At 32.0% G+C, this 15,058-nt stretch overlaps 1 protein-coding gene across 1 annotated transcript; it reads right to left on the bottom strand.

The window, feature by feature from the left end:
- Positions 1-10,400: 10,400 nt before the first annotated feature.
- Positions 10,401-13,295, bottom strand: LOC121127039 (uncharacterized). The gene has a single exon (XM_040722409.2). The coding sequence runs from the start codon at positions 11,540-11,542 to the stop codon at positions 10,613-10,615; it is 930 nt and encodes a 309-aa protein (XP_040578343.1). The 5' UTR covers positions 11,543-13,295; the 3' UTR covers positions 10,401-10,612.
- Between the last annotated feature and the right edge of the window lie 1,763 nt (positions 13,296-15,058).

Below are 15,058 nucleotides of genomic sequence, written 5' to 3'. Positions count from 1 at the left end.
AAGTAATATTTTCTACAAAATAGCTTCCCTAAAAATACATGCTGAAAGAACAATTTACGGATTTATTTTTTTAAATGTTGAATTACTAAGAGAGCTTCATGATTAACAAATTTGATAAAATTATTGTAATTGTTTTAAATGATTTTTCTGCCCTCACCAAAGGAGAAGAAATGAAATTAACTATTTAATTGAGGAAACAGATTATGAGTTATGACAAATATTTAAAATACTTATGTAAATTGAATTTATTGTTACTGAAATTTCTTTTGTCTGCATGAAAAGATTGGTAACTATAGAAGTGCTCGAAGAATTACAGCAAAGTAAATCGTTTACAATCTATTCAATGCAGCCTAAACATAGTGTTAGTTAAATAAACGAATATTACTTAATTAGATTTGTATTTAATAAGGATTTATCTTATTAAGATGATTATTTTAATGCAAGGTAAATAAATTTCAAAGAAAAAAAACAGTTAGCTGCAATGAGTCTTTCATGTTTGTTGATGATTTTGGTGTTTTCTAATTTTTAAAGGTAGTTTTTTATTACATGTCAACTATATGTAGTTATACGAAAGAATCCACTCAAAGACATATATATATTTAATAGTGATGGGGCAATTCTAGGGACGTCCACAGGATAATATTTTAGGAAGGGGACTTGGTTTTTGGATTAAAAAAAAATAATTCAAAAAAATTTAAAAGCATTAAATTTTACGAAAAAAAATATCAAATATCCAATTTGTTATTTAAAATTTTCAAAATCTATTATTATTCACAAAAAAAAATTGAAAAAAAAACAAACATTCAAAAACCCATGGCTATTTTTTCTAAAAATTAAATTTTTTACAAAAAAATTTCAAAACTCCACAGCACACCTGTTCACCAAAAATATTTTTTTTTGAAATTTCGTTATAAAAATCCGCAGCTGTTCGCAAAAAATAATTTTTTTGGAAAAAAATTCAAAAATTAAACTTCAAATATAAAATTTTTAGAAAAAAATGTAAAATATTAAATTTTTTTGGGGGACTTTTTTTTTTTTTTTTTATAACTTAAAAAAGTAATAAATAGTAATTTACATATATTTAATATATTTTTAAAATGAATAAGAATTGGAATCGTAAATTAAAGATTATTTTCCCAATTCCGAAATCCAGAAAAATAATTGATTCTCTGATTCTGATTAATTGTCCCATAACTAATATTTAGCACTGTTTACTACAATGTAAAATTCCTCAAAAATAGATTTAAAGGTAGTATTAACTTTATTTGATATCACTTTTTCTCTTAATTTCAGTGATGTAAATATTTCCTATATTTATTTGACAGTAACAGAGTAATTTGAATTTTTCCACTTTCTTTAAGTATTTATAATTTGAGATCCTATGAAAAATTGATTAGATAGAAGACGTCCTAGTAGCCTTTCTTGTACATCAAACAGCCCATATTGAATAATAATAATTCCACAGTTGGAAGGAATGATCAAACTACCATCGTATTTTGAGTCTTTTTTTTCTTTTTTTTTTCGGATGAGAGATTGTGTGATAAAATAATTCAAATTAAACATATTCAATATGATTCGTTCAATATTTGGAGTGATGAATAGGCAAAATGTTGAAAGAATGTCCTTCGAATGGACTATCCTGTATCTCGTTGGCCCATAAGTATAATTCCTGCACTTGTTTCTATTTTTTTTTTTTTTTTTTGCCAATGAGGAGAATTCAACAGTATGTCTTCTTCCTATGACGATGAGACAAGTATTTATCGACATCATCTGATACATCGTCTTCAAACTTCGGATGTTGCAATTCTTCCTCATCATGGATAGGTTACTTTTGGGTAACGTTCATGTTCATAGATATTGCGTTTCCAATAGGAGTATTCAGACTCCCAGTCCAAAATAATCAATTTAGTATCTTAAAAAAATATAAATTAATTTTCTTTTGGGATTTCCTACAATGTATTTGATTTTCTAAAATTATTTATAATACAAAATATCATTTATAATAACTGGTCAAAATTACCCGTAAGATAATTTTTGTACACAAGCCATTTTCAGCAAAACAAAATGATAAAAAAGGATTTTTTTTTTACTTTTTCTAATATTGAAATTTATATAGGAAAAGTCAAGAAATTTCAAGTCGGGAAAATGTCAATACAGGGCTTTGGTGGGGGGAGGAATGGAGGGGCTGTAGGCCTCTCCCAAATTAAGTGATTTTTTATTCTTAGTAGAAAATTTAATATTTGAATTTTTTTCCCAAAAATTTTATATTTGAAATTTATTTTAACTTTTCAAATTTATTTCTAAAAAATTAATTGCTGTATATAACTGTAGATTATGAAAATTTTCTCTGATAAATTTAATATTTGAAATTTTTTACTGGGTTGTTGAATTTTTTTTTCAAAAATAATTTTTTTTAAATTTATTTTTTGTGAACAGTTGAAGATTTTTTGAGAATAACTATATATTTGGAAAATTTTCTACGAAAATTGAATTTTTGAATTTTTTTTCTGGATTTTTGAAATTTTTATTTGAAATTTAATTTTAAAAATATGGATTTATAATTTTTTTTTTCAAAAAGAATTCCAATAAACCAAGCTCCCCCAAAAAAAAAAAAAAAAAAAATATATATAATTCTGCGGACACCCCAGTAATAAGAGGTATTTGTCGTAGCATGTTTTCTTCTCTAATCGTGAAAATAGGTTTTTTCTTCGTAACGGGGAGATACGGGATACCCCATTCGCAGGACATTCTTTCAACATTTTGCCTATTCATCACTCCAAATCTTGAACGAAATATACTGAAAATGTTTAATTTGGATGATTTTACAAGGTATACAAGAATTAAACAGCCTTTTAAAAAATTATTTTAGTCTTTGGGAGACAGAAAGTATTTGGCCAATTTTTAGGACTAAAATACCATTGAAAGACTTCCAGACGTACTCAATGATATTAATTTTTATTTTCCAGAAACGAATGTGAAACAAGTACTTCATGTAAAAAATGTTTACATCTATAAAGCCAAAACAAATATTGATATATATTTGTACAACATCTTCAAGTCCTTTATAGTTTTGTTGTATATTTTCAGTTTTTTTTTCTTCCTATAGCTTGTAAATAAATATATAAAATATTTTCGTAACTTAGAATTATATCTTGCTTTTATAGTAATTATTGATATATAATTAATTAACATTTAAATTTCATATTTAAAATCTTAAAAATATAATTTATTTTGAACTTAAAATAAATACGGTGTTTAATAGTAAATATTTAAGAGCGGAACATTTTGACCCCTAAGGCAAGGGCGTGTATAAAAACTAAAGTCTTAACTCAGTAATACTTTAAGTCTAGCTCATACCTTCTCTTTGCGCTCTATAAAATAATCCATCCCCAGGATAATATATAGTTAGAGTTGACATGTTTGTAATAAAAAAACTACCTTCAAAAATTAAAAAAATTAAAGCGGTTTATGCGTGTGCTCTTTTTTTCTTCTTTATATTCATTATTGAATAGGTGTTATTTCTCCCTCAAAGTAAGAATTCTCGGATATCTTTTTTGTAAATTGTTTTAAAAATGCATAATAAAATGAACATATATGAATTTAAATATAATAACAATATTTTTACTTCACTAATAATATTTTAAATGCTGAAGGTTCTCTTCTTTCTTGCAATCATATAACAGGCAGCTGATATTAACAGGGGTCTTAATTCAGTAGTACCGTATGTCCTGATTCCCCCTTCTTCTTTAGCTTTATGTTTCTTTACAAACATGACATCTCTGTATATAGGGCTGTATATCCTACGCAATGTTTAGTGCGCGAGTTTTTTTTATTTTCTCAAGCTATTATCATTGTTATTTCATTCTTGATGAGAAAGTGTCTAAGTATCAAGTAATCTGAAGAGTATTTGCTGACAAAAGACGGGTAGTAGCACAAAGGAACTATTTGGGAGTAAAGACGGGTTACCAAATCTATCGTACGTGTACTTTCCTAAGTATATATAAAAATGGTACCGGGAAGAGTTGCTCTCACAAAAAACTTATTTCAATCATTTATATGTATATACATACCTACATGTAAATCCGGTGTGTTTTTCAGCTGGTCCGTTAATTTGTTATTCGTAGTATAAAGAATGAATTTATTTTCCTTAGCATTTGTGATTTTTATTTAATTCCGAGTTGTGAAAATCCTTTCCTAAATAGATTCAATTATATTCAAAACCTGTTTGGATGTTCATGTATGCTCATAAAAGACGGAGTGTAACCCTAAGGATTTGTTGCGGAGATATAATTGTAAGTCGTTGTTGGACTCAGAGTAGAATGTGGGATCGACATCGGAGTCATTCTACCAATTTTCCTTATTAATATCCTTCTATCCTTCATCTCATGTCACAGCTGATTGTAGTTGATCTAATGAAACGTCATGAGAATTATTCTTTCTCTCCAAAACATTCTTCGAATTGCCAGGGTTACCATATTGATTTGCGGTTTCTTTTTTAGCATGTCCATTCCACACTGGATTTTTCCCTTTGTATATATATCTACACTTAGACGTGTACAAGCCCAATAGATGTGGTTACCCGTTTTTTAGTAGGGTTTAGTCCCTGTATGATTCAGTGTAGAATTGAGTTTCGACAAAGGATTAATTCTTGTTTATGCCATTGCTTGATACGGAGCGGACTTCTGTTTCTTTGCCCTTCCTCTCATAGCTAATCTATTGAAATGCCATAAAATCTAAGCTCCGCTCCTCCAAAATATTAATTAAATGATCAGAATTACCAGTTAATTTTTTCACATTTCGAATATGCTTACAATTTACAACTTTAATTATTGAGATGAAGAGGTTTACTACTGTTTTTCCTTTTTCTCTTCTTGTGGAAAAGGTTAAGAGATACAACAAACTTTTTATAACCTAAAATCTTACATCTTATTATATTAGAGATGTAATGCATGTTCGCATTCCCACTCTTAGATTATAATTCACATTTTAGAATTAATAGTTTCAAATGCAGATCTTTGTTTCAACTAAAATGTTGCTCCTATCAAAAGGGGTTTTAAAAATCGACTTTTAAAAAGTTGATGCAAATTATTCTACGATCTAGATATACTTCACGTGTACAAGATAGAATAAATATATTGTGTTGATTTATTTGGTATACATAATTATGCTTTAGATTGTACCTGTATAAGGGTTAAACCAGTTGATTAAAATTACGAACCTATATATTAGTTTTGTATCAGACTTCTCTTGACGTCATCACTTGTCACCACAATTTATTTAAACTTTATTATTATTTTATCTGGAAAAGTCTAATCCAATTCATACAACTACCTTTAGGTCTTAGACGAAGATACAATGAAGTTCCTGGTCATCAACACTCCTTTGGGTCTCTTAGGGTACAACGTATTACAACCTTTACTTTATCCCAGCAATTGTGGAGGTTGTACAGACAGGGCAGGTAATCTAAGATACCCAAAAAGGTCATTAAAAAAATAAAATACAACATTACTTTCTAAAGAAACGTCATTCGATCAAAAAGGAACTAAATTATTTATCAAAGATGCTTTTTATTATTTTTGGGAATTTTTGAATTTTTAATCTCTAGTAGAGTCTAAGCCAGGGGTTTCCAACTTTCCAAGCTCTCCTCAGTGTCGAATCGATACTCCAAAAGCCGTAAAGGATCTCATTTTTAGGGTCATAATGACCAACAGGGTGGACATAAGTGTTGTTAGACTATCGCATCATTTATTTCCAGAAAGGGGGGGGGAGAGAGCTGTAAATAAAACTTATTAACCAATTGAGTCTATTGTGTTGCAATACTATAACTCAGAATTCTCCTGCTCACTATGATTTTGCATCACAATCAAAATATACAGGATGTCATTACCACGCAATCCTATTACCACAATCATTTTGTCTGTAACCTTTTTACTGCAATTATTTTGCCGGACACCCTTGCTTGCATCTATCATGAGCCCTGACAGTATAATTACTTCGGGAGTCGTAGGGTATAAATCCATCTTTTTTAGTCTCTTCTATAATTCTTCTCATCCCCCCCAGATGTCCCATACGAGACGAATTCACAACCTCCTCCTCATAATGGGACCTTGCATCTTTATTTGATTAAAATACAAATAGTCCAACTAACTCGAAAGATTTGAGATCCCTCTCCTCCTACTCCAATGATATATGTATTATTCGCTTCGCTTAGCGATCTTTTCTTTATATTTTTAAAAGGATGCAATCAATGAATTTCAACTTTCCGTTACACTTTCTCCAATTTCGAGATAGAAAGATGAAATATGACGAGACGGTACAATTGTTCTCCAATATGTATAAATATGTTCTAGAATGAGTGAGCGGCTTTTTCAAATAGGTAATCTGGACAGGCTTTTTTATTTTATATAGCTTCTACTATCTAAGTATAAAAGTAAGTATTTACATCGGAGTAATTTACGCATTTATGTCATTCCTATATAAAGAGTGAGATTTGCATCAATTTCCTTCATCTCACATCTAATAAAATATCCTGACAGCTATACTGCTCTACTCCCAAATATTCTTTAAAAAAAAGTTTGAGAAGCATTACCATATACTTACGGGCAGGTTTACTAAAATCTACCATCACCACTTTCTCTTTCTAATTATTATTCCTGTTTTTTTTTCTCTCTCTCTTTCTATACCAAGAACTTTTCCCCCTAGACTCAACTAGATATTAAATATGCTGTAACATAGAAAAGTATAGATATAGTAAATTAATGAATTAGATACTACAAATTTTTATTCTTCTAATTTTAATTTTAATAAGTATGAATCAATGAAGTAGCTAAGAATGAATGATACTAATTTATATGTTTTCAATATAAACCCAAGATATTTTTAAACGACCACTTCCACCAACCTGATATAAATAAAATAATAATTTTTCGTATATATATATTAAAGTATTTTTTATATCATAATATTTAAATTAAATAAGTAAAGTAAGATAAACGTTAAAAATATATATCCATAATAAAAAGCATATTTTTTCTATAAGATCCTTAAGTCCACTTCCGATAAGCATCCAATATACTTCACGTATTGAGATAAAAAAATAATCTTTGTACAGCAATAACATGATTAATTCTTACCTTTTAATTATCCAGCATTCAAGTACTTATTGTTTTGTTTGATTATCAGAGGTTTAGATAAGCAATAGTTAATAATCTGTGTTTTCTCATCAATCACTTTACTCGTACAGACACTTATAGTGGATATAGCTCAATAATATGATCCAAAATGTGATCAAAAACTTTATCCTTTGATAATTTATTTTGCCACATATACTCTGGGAGATGGGTGGGAAAGAGATCTCTTGAAGTGTTGAAAACACCTAGCTTACGCATCATGCCCTTGACTCGACTCCACAAACGGGTTCACAAAATTTATCTTATGCCCCTCAGTAAAGTGTTTCATACATAAGGAATGTACCCGCCTATAGGACGCCCAATTGTCGGACATGAGAGTAGCTCCGAGTTCGACGTACTTTGCGATGAGTGGCAACAGAGTAGCTGCGGTTCGGTCTTCAACCTCAACCATTAAACACTGTCTCTATCATCCCCCCCAAAAAAAAAAAAAAAAACAGTGCCCTACTTGGTACCTACTCTATGATACTTTGTCTTTTCGAACTTGGACTCGTCGATCTCAACAACGCGCCTAGGCCCACCTAACCTCAGTATGATTTCAAAATATTTTTTACAAATTTCAGGCAAAATTTTTTAGCAATCTACAACTGTACGTTTAGAAAGGCCAGTTTGGTCTGCAGTCGTAGAAACCTCTGATAATTTCGACTAATGATAAATGATCATAATAGAATGTTTAAAAGAAATGTGACTTTTTTCAAATGAAGTTTTTTTTTTAATTGAATATATTTTCCTACAAGATGCCCGTAAACACCTATACCAGGGGATGCCTGCACGCAATACCTCCTTACAGCTTCTTCGGATGCAAGTACATTGAATATATCTGCACGCATGTTTCCTTTACTAAATTAACGAATAGAATGAGACTATGGGGAATTATGAGTATAGAAATTACCGTTGGTGTACTTTGAACGATCCATATTATCATGTTAATAATTATCATGATGATGTATTTATGAATCATACGATGCATTTTAATATATTAGGTTGCTGTAGAATTAATATCTAGTTGAGTCTAGGAAAAAAAAGTTCTTGGTATAGAAAGAGAGAGAGAGAGAGAGGAAAAAAAGGAAGAATAATTACAAAGAGAAAGGGGTGGTGGTAGATTATAGTAAACTTCCAAAGTTAATAGTATGTACCTATGAGGTATTCTTCAATTTTATCTATGTCAAAACATTAGCACAATTACCCCATCCCCTAAAACCTTAGCAGGTTGGGTCACGTGTATTCTTTATAGATCACCTTAACATCTAAGATGACTCGAAGAAGTCCAATCTGATTTCTTGTTGAAATTTGTCAGTTTGGTCAGTTTTTTCTGAAATACATTTAATAATTATGAACGTCTTTCCTTAGCTACAGGCTCAAGTCTACATTGGATCCATCAATCCCCCTCCTCTCCACTTCAACGAGGTCTATTTTCCCTTTCTAGCTTTCCTTCCTTTTCCTTTTATAAATGTACATACATACTACAGAGTCAGGAAAGAAAGCAGGAAAGTAAAAAAGAGGAACCAATGTTCCACTCTCCCTACTCTTTCTAAAGATCATGCACAAATAAAAACAAAGGAAGATTGAGCTTGCAAATCCTCAAAAAAAATTCAACGTATCACTAATTCTAAGTTTACAAATCAAATTAGAAAAAGAGAGGCGATCAACACCAAGGATTGCATCATATATTATTATTCTTTTTTATAAAAAAAATGAGGAAGGAAGGAGAAGAAGAAAAGAAAAAGGAACACATCTGTACTTTAGCTTACTATTAGTTAAGACCAGTGTTGGGGAAGTTACTTCTACAATGTAATATATTTCATATTACTAGTTACTTGCATTTGAAAATAATACGTTTGTTAACAATATTACCTTCTGTGTAGAGTAATAAGTACTAACTTACTTATTACCAGGCTTCCCAACCAGCACATAAAGTGCACCTTACTGTGAGGTTCTTGTCTATTTCTCTGATAAATGGAAAATAGAGCGGGTATAACCACTTAGAAAATGTTGAATTATCCTTCGTTGTTGCCATCTTGAAATCTCCAAACCAAATCGTCGTGTTGATTTAAACCCGCCTTCTTCTCCTCTTTATTTACGGCTGTTGCGCCTGTGTTGTTTTTTTCGAAAACACCTCGCCTGGGAAACAGCCCGGATTGTAACGCGCGTTGCCAGATTCTGTAACTGTAATAATTTTACCGTAATATATTTAGTAGCGCGTTATATTACTCTGTTACTGCCTAATGTATATATTACAGTAACGCGTTACGCCCAACACTGGTTAAGACCATGTAGCAGGGGTCACCAATCCTATGTCCACGGGCACCCGTAGGCCTCTTCTTAGTTGCCCACTGGACTTGTTTCTAAAAATATTGTATGCTTCTGATTTATGGATTCGGTCATACATATTTTTTTGAGCTATTAGCCTTCCAGGCTTTTGGGAAGTAGCCCTCAGCTTTAAAAAGGTTGTTGATCTCTGCGATAGAGAATATTTTGACCGACGTAGTTTTCCTTGAAGAGATTTTATTACAAAAGTTCACATTAGCTGATGTTGGGGGATTTATGGTATATTTATATATACATCATGGTAAAAACACACTCAATATTGTATTTAAAAAATCTGAACTAAAACAATCCCGTTTTTTTGGCCTCCTAAAATACAAACTTCTCAAGAATGATCAATAGAATCATTAATCCTCACTTCCTTCTAGTTTAATTAAATATTACCTATTTACTTTATTATAATATTATGATAACCCAGAAAGGTTGTTTTTCTCATTACAAGTTTCAAAAAGAGTCAGGTCCAGTCTACCCTTTCTTCCTTCCTCCACCAAAAATGGAAGATAACTTTTATATCAATTAGAAAAGCATGCCGCACACGCCGTCACTGAAATAAAATAATTTTAATTGTATTTTTATGAAAAAAGAAAAAATGTTGTGAAAAATTTGTACACCCGCCCCACTTAGCAAACTATTAGCTTATTATTTGTTACTTTTAAGTTACATTTAGTCAATTTTACATAGCAAAGAATAATTTGAAAGGACTCCACACCTGAAAGTTGGCGCGCTTAATTATTGCTGGGTTAGGCAGGAAAGAGTTACCCATGTTGGTTTTGCGTATTCAGAAACTACGCAACAAAAAGCTGCGGATCGGATGAGGATTACACGCCTTTTTTCAAATAAGAAATAAAACTTGCTTTTTTTTTGTTATTGTTGCATATTAGTTATAAATAACTTTTAAGTGTTTATTTCAATATACTGTATTAATAAATAATTATAGACACTGAGGCGGGCATCATTACAAGAGTGATGCAATGGACTCAGATAGTTTCTATAAGTTAAACATAAAAAAATACGACTTTTTTTTTTATTATCTTGAATAATAATAATAGTGATTGTTTAATTAATTGTATATAAACTAAAATTAATTATGCGTATGTTCATTATGAGGAGGAAGAGGATGAGACAGCATTGTCAGAAATGAGATCAGGACCATGATCATCGTCATCCCTGAGCAGCGGCGCCGCACTTTCATATCCAGTATCATGCGCAGACTCCTCTTGGGAGACTTTGTCAGCGGATCTTGCCGGAGAGAGTCGGCCCTCATCGGCCCCTTCCTCCGCCATAACCTCCTCCCCTCCACTATCATCATCCTCCGACGAAGAGGATGATGAACTGGATGAAGAAGAAGAAGAGGAACTCGAACTGGAGCTGCTCGAACCAGAGGAAGAAGTGGAGGAAGAAAGGACTTTATTCTCTTCTCGGAGTTTCAGATTCTCGATTTCCAAGGAATGGATTTCTTTTTGAAAAATGCGGATTTTCTCTGCAATTTCCGGACTCATGGGAACTTCTCCTTTAGAAAAATCATAGTGGACCCTATCTTTAATGGCTTCTTCTCTTTCGGCAATCTCCGTCAGCCTCTCTTCCAAGATCTCGATCCTTCCTTCCATGGCTACATATTCGTTGATGAGATCAGACTTACTCATGGAAATGAGCCTATCGCTTCGGACTCTGTTATAGTCTTTAATAAACTCTTTACAAAGAAAGGATCCTTCGTCCTCGGGAGAGGAATAAAAGGAGTCCTCTTCCAGTGAATAACTTAGGTCAGGGCCTTTTAACTTTTCTTGCCCAACCAACCCTTCCTCCTTCTGTTCTCCACTACCCAAAAACCGATCCAGATACTGAACAGTATCGCTGTGGTCATTGATAAGAAATGAGGTGGAATTAAAGGGTGCATCATGGAGACTACGCTTCCTCTTTCGTCGACGGCGTCTTTGATGCTGTTTCACATTCCTTTCCGCGCTCCTCATTCTCTTCAACGTTGTTGTAAGGTCACTTGACATTGTATTCTTATCAATGTTATCCTCCGACATGCAATCAAAATAGACTTCTTCTTCTCTTTCAGTGACAAATATAATGTTGTCAGATTATATTACTATTACTTGGTAACGTTTTGTCTCTCTCTCTCTCTGCTAGACCTCAAGGGAAAGTACCACTCGTGAGGAATCACCACGAATTACTGAAGTGACTTCAAGAAGAATTAGATACATGCACGCTAATACCTTCCCTAAAGTTTTTTTTTTTTTTTTAAAGAGTGCGCGCGAATAAACTCCCTCCTCTCACTTTTTCTGTTTCTGGCTGTAAAAAAAATGTAATGTAAAAAGCACGCTCGTTACTTCAGGGTTCACAGATCTAGAGGGAGAGAGAGAGAGAGTGATAGAGTGAATGAGTGAATAAGAGAAAAGAGAAGTTCGAGTTCCTACATTACTAATATCTTTTTTGGTAAGAGCAAATAACACATCACATACAAAGGAGTATGGAAACATAACGTTGATTATGAATTTCAACTGTTACACAAAAGGATCCCCACTCTCACAATCAGTACTTTTCCTTACTTTTAAATACTTTAATGTAAAAATTGAAATTAAATAATTAGTTGAAATGGAATGACAGCACTCTAGTTACTATTACAATGATTGAAAATATAGGTTTGGATGTCTCTATTTCTTTCAGATCCTCTCTTTCTCTCTTTTTTCCTTCCTGACAAAGCTGGTGGAAACAGGAACATGCTAAATACTTTTTATTTTTTCTCAATTCTTCTTGTTCTTATTTTTCTCTCTTTTCTAATATTTAATAGTAATAGAATGTCAGTCCAGCCCTTACTCCATAATTGTAAACTTTTTCTCATCGAGTCATCTATATGCTGCCTGGGGACATGGGTCATCTTACTTAGGACAGAAGATGGTCTTACGTCACAGGAAGATAAACATTGGGAATAATGTAGCTGCTATATTTAATAGACGGGATTTCATATGACGCGAGCATAGTTAATGTTGCCCATTTTGGGGGCCTAGAAAACTGATCAAAAAGATATCTCTCTTATGGGTAGTTTTATTATATATCTGACCCTAATATGTATTCAAAATATATTAATTATATCGTTAAAAAATCTTATTTCCACATAGTAGACAATAAATTAACAATTAAAATGGAAAGAATAAAGTAATTTTATCTAATTATCCTACGTCATCGTCCCAAATCGATCAAAAAAAAAATTATAAATTTTTGCATTATATAAGAATACTCAGTAGTTATTAATAAAGTTTAACTAAAATATCCGCGTTTATCTAAGGCATAAAATTAATATTTGATGTCGATGAAGGTGTTGAGGTTTTTTTATTCTTAAATACATTTGATAAAATTTCATTTTATTTGGAAATTTGCCCATTTTATGTAGTAAAAATATCAACTATGAGCTCCAAGAGGGTGTCGCCTTCCCTTATGATCCAATTGCTGGTCTGTTTGCAAGATTTTTTTAAAGAGTGGTTGGGGTAGGGACGAAAAAAACTTTAGAAAAGAAACTAAACTTACGAATAACACGAGTTAAGCATTAAAATGAAGTAGCGAAATGCACCTGTTAGCTTGAGGAGATACATACTTTTTTCCCACGCAAGATGTCGCTTTTTATGATACCATTTTCTCCATTGTCGTATCCAACTTTTTCTCCCCTTCAATGAGTACCGTGATAATTCAATTAAAAATGTGAATTCATAGAAGTTGTGTATATAGTTATGCAGTAATATTCCAGTCTACTTGTACCCCCTAGCGGAGAAAAAAAGTGTCGCTCCCCAATTATCTTTTAAAAATATTCAACACGTGGTGCTTTGTTTACAGATTTAATGGGAACGAGGAACGTTTGTGAGGAATTGCGTACAAAAAAGAAAGGACAACTTCAAAAAAATAAGACAGAGTTCATAAAGACTTTGGATTCATCAATTATTATTCATACATAAAAAAAACATTTTATCTGATACAGTTCGACATTATTCATTTCTGTTTAATTTACTTTTTTTTTCATTCTCTCGCTAGAGTCTAGTAGTCTATATGATCAATGATCATATATGTACGAGTAATTTACAACGTGTACTACACAATATTATGTATTTTAAGTATATTCAAGGATAAATAGTTTTATACTAAATAATGATTGAATTAAGAATATAAAAATAACTTTGTAATATTTTACTCTTCCTTTTAAAAGTAATTCAAAAAAAAAGAAAAAGAAAAAAGAAGAAGTTAGAACAAAGTAATTAATTAATTATTATATATGTATATTCTTTGAACAAATTGACCTATTTATAAATTAACTATTAAACATATACAGGATATTATTTATAGAAGCTTTTGTTAAAAGCTCCGAGGATAGGTGGAATAGAGACGCAGTAATTGCGTCGTGAGGAATTTTAAAAAAAATGACGCATTTGGCAGAAAACAAAGAAGAGGGTTCCTGCATTGCAGATCTATGTATATGAATATCTAAAATCTATGGATGTACATTGTATATCAATAAGGTTCACCCATATATCCATGTAATTAATTATAGTTATTTAAATACAGACAATATTGGTGGAGATTCGTATTTAGATCCAACAGAGAGTCGTAATGTGGTGGGATAACTATGTTGATGAGTGTGGAAAATAATTTCTCTAATCCGTCCTCCGAAAATCATTTAAAATTTATTTGAGACTCTCTTATTCATGCTCTAAAGAGCATAGTGACGAGTAAAGGTTATCCTAATCTAGCTTCTTAGGGTAATAAACTCTCCTCTATAGTCCGGGATCTTCCTCTTTTTATTTCATGTCCGGAGTGTAAGAGTCTTGTTAGGTATGTATGCCATCCACCATGTGGCCTGTATGGGTGTACTGTGTCATATTTATGGGCCTGCATTATATAAGTATTTTTAAGAAATAAATATGCAGTGCCACGTTGTACGTGATAATAAAATATCCTCCTATCATGTTTCATTGTAATAGTAGTCGATGACAGGTGGAATTGATAATCAGTGGTCATCCTTAGTATTTAGTGCATGTTAAAAAAAGAATCAGAAAATCAAAATCGTAACCCAGACCATATCAAGAATGTTTTGGAGGAAATCAGCTTAGCTGTCATGATGTTTCATTAGATCAGCTAGAAGGAGTCATGACTGTGAACTGCGGGGCCCCGATGCAAGTTGAATTTATCCGGCGCCGCTTCCCTGAGTATCAATGAACCCTCCTAATACCCCAATATACACCTCCTGGTACAGATTGTGCATATGAAGTACTGAGCTTAGAGGTAGTTTAAACTGTAATCCCCCCCATTTTTTAAGCACCAAGAACCCCTTCTAATATGATATGATACACTCCTGTTCACGGGAAGTGAGCCTCTGATTCCTGAGGCAGGTTGTAAAATTACTAAAAAATGATATTTTAAGGACACCAGGGCCTTGAACCCCAAAAAAAGTGTTACCATAACCGTTTCTGGAGCCTTAGGAACTTACATGAAAAATTTCAGCAAAAACCATTTATTGAGGTCCAGTACTTCACCTGCATAATCTGAGAGCCATGATG

This window comes from Lepeophtheirus salmonis, chromosome 1 (assembly GCF_016086655.4).
Source record: "Lepeophtheirus salmonis chromosome 1, UVic_Lsal_1.4, whole genome shotgun sequence".
NCBI lineage: Eukaryota > Metazoa > Arthropoda > Copepoda > Siphonostomatoida > Caligidae > Lepeophtheirus > Lepeophtheirus salmonis.
The sequence above is the reverse complement of the archived record's forward strand: the minus strand, read 5'-3'. Positions and strand labels throughout refer to the sequence as shown.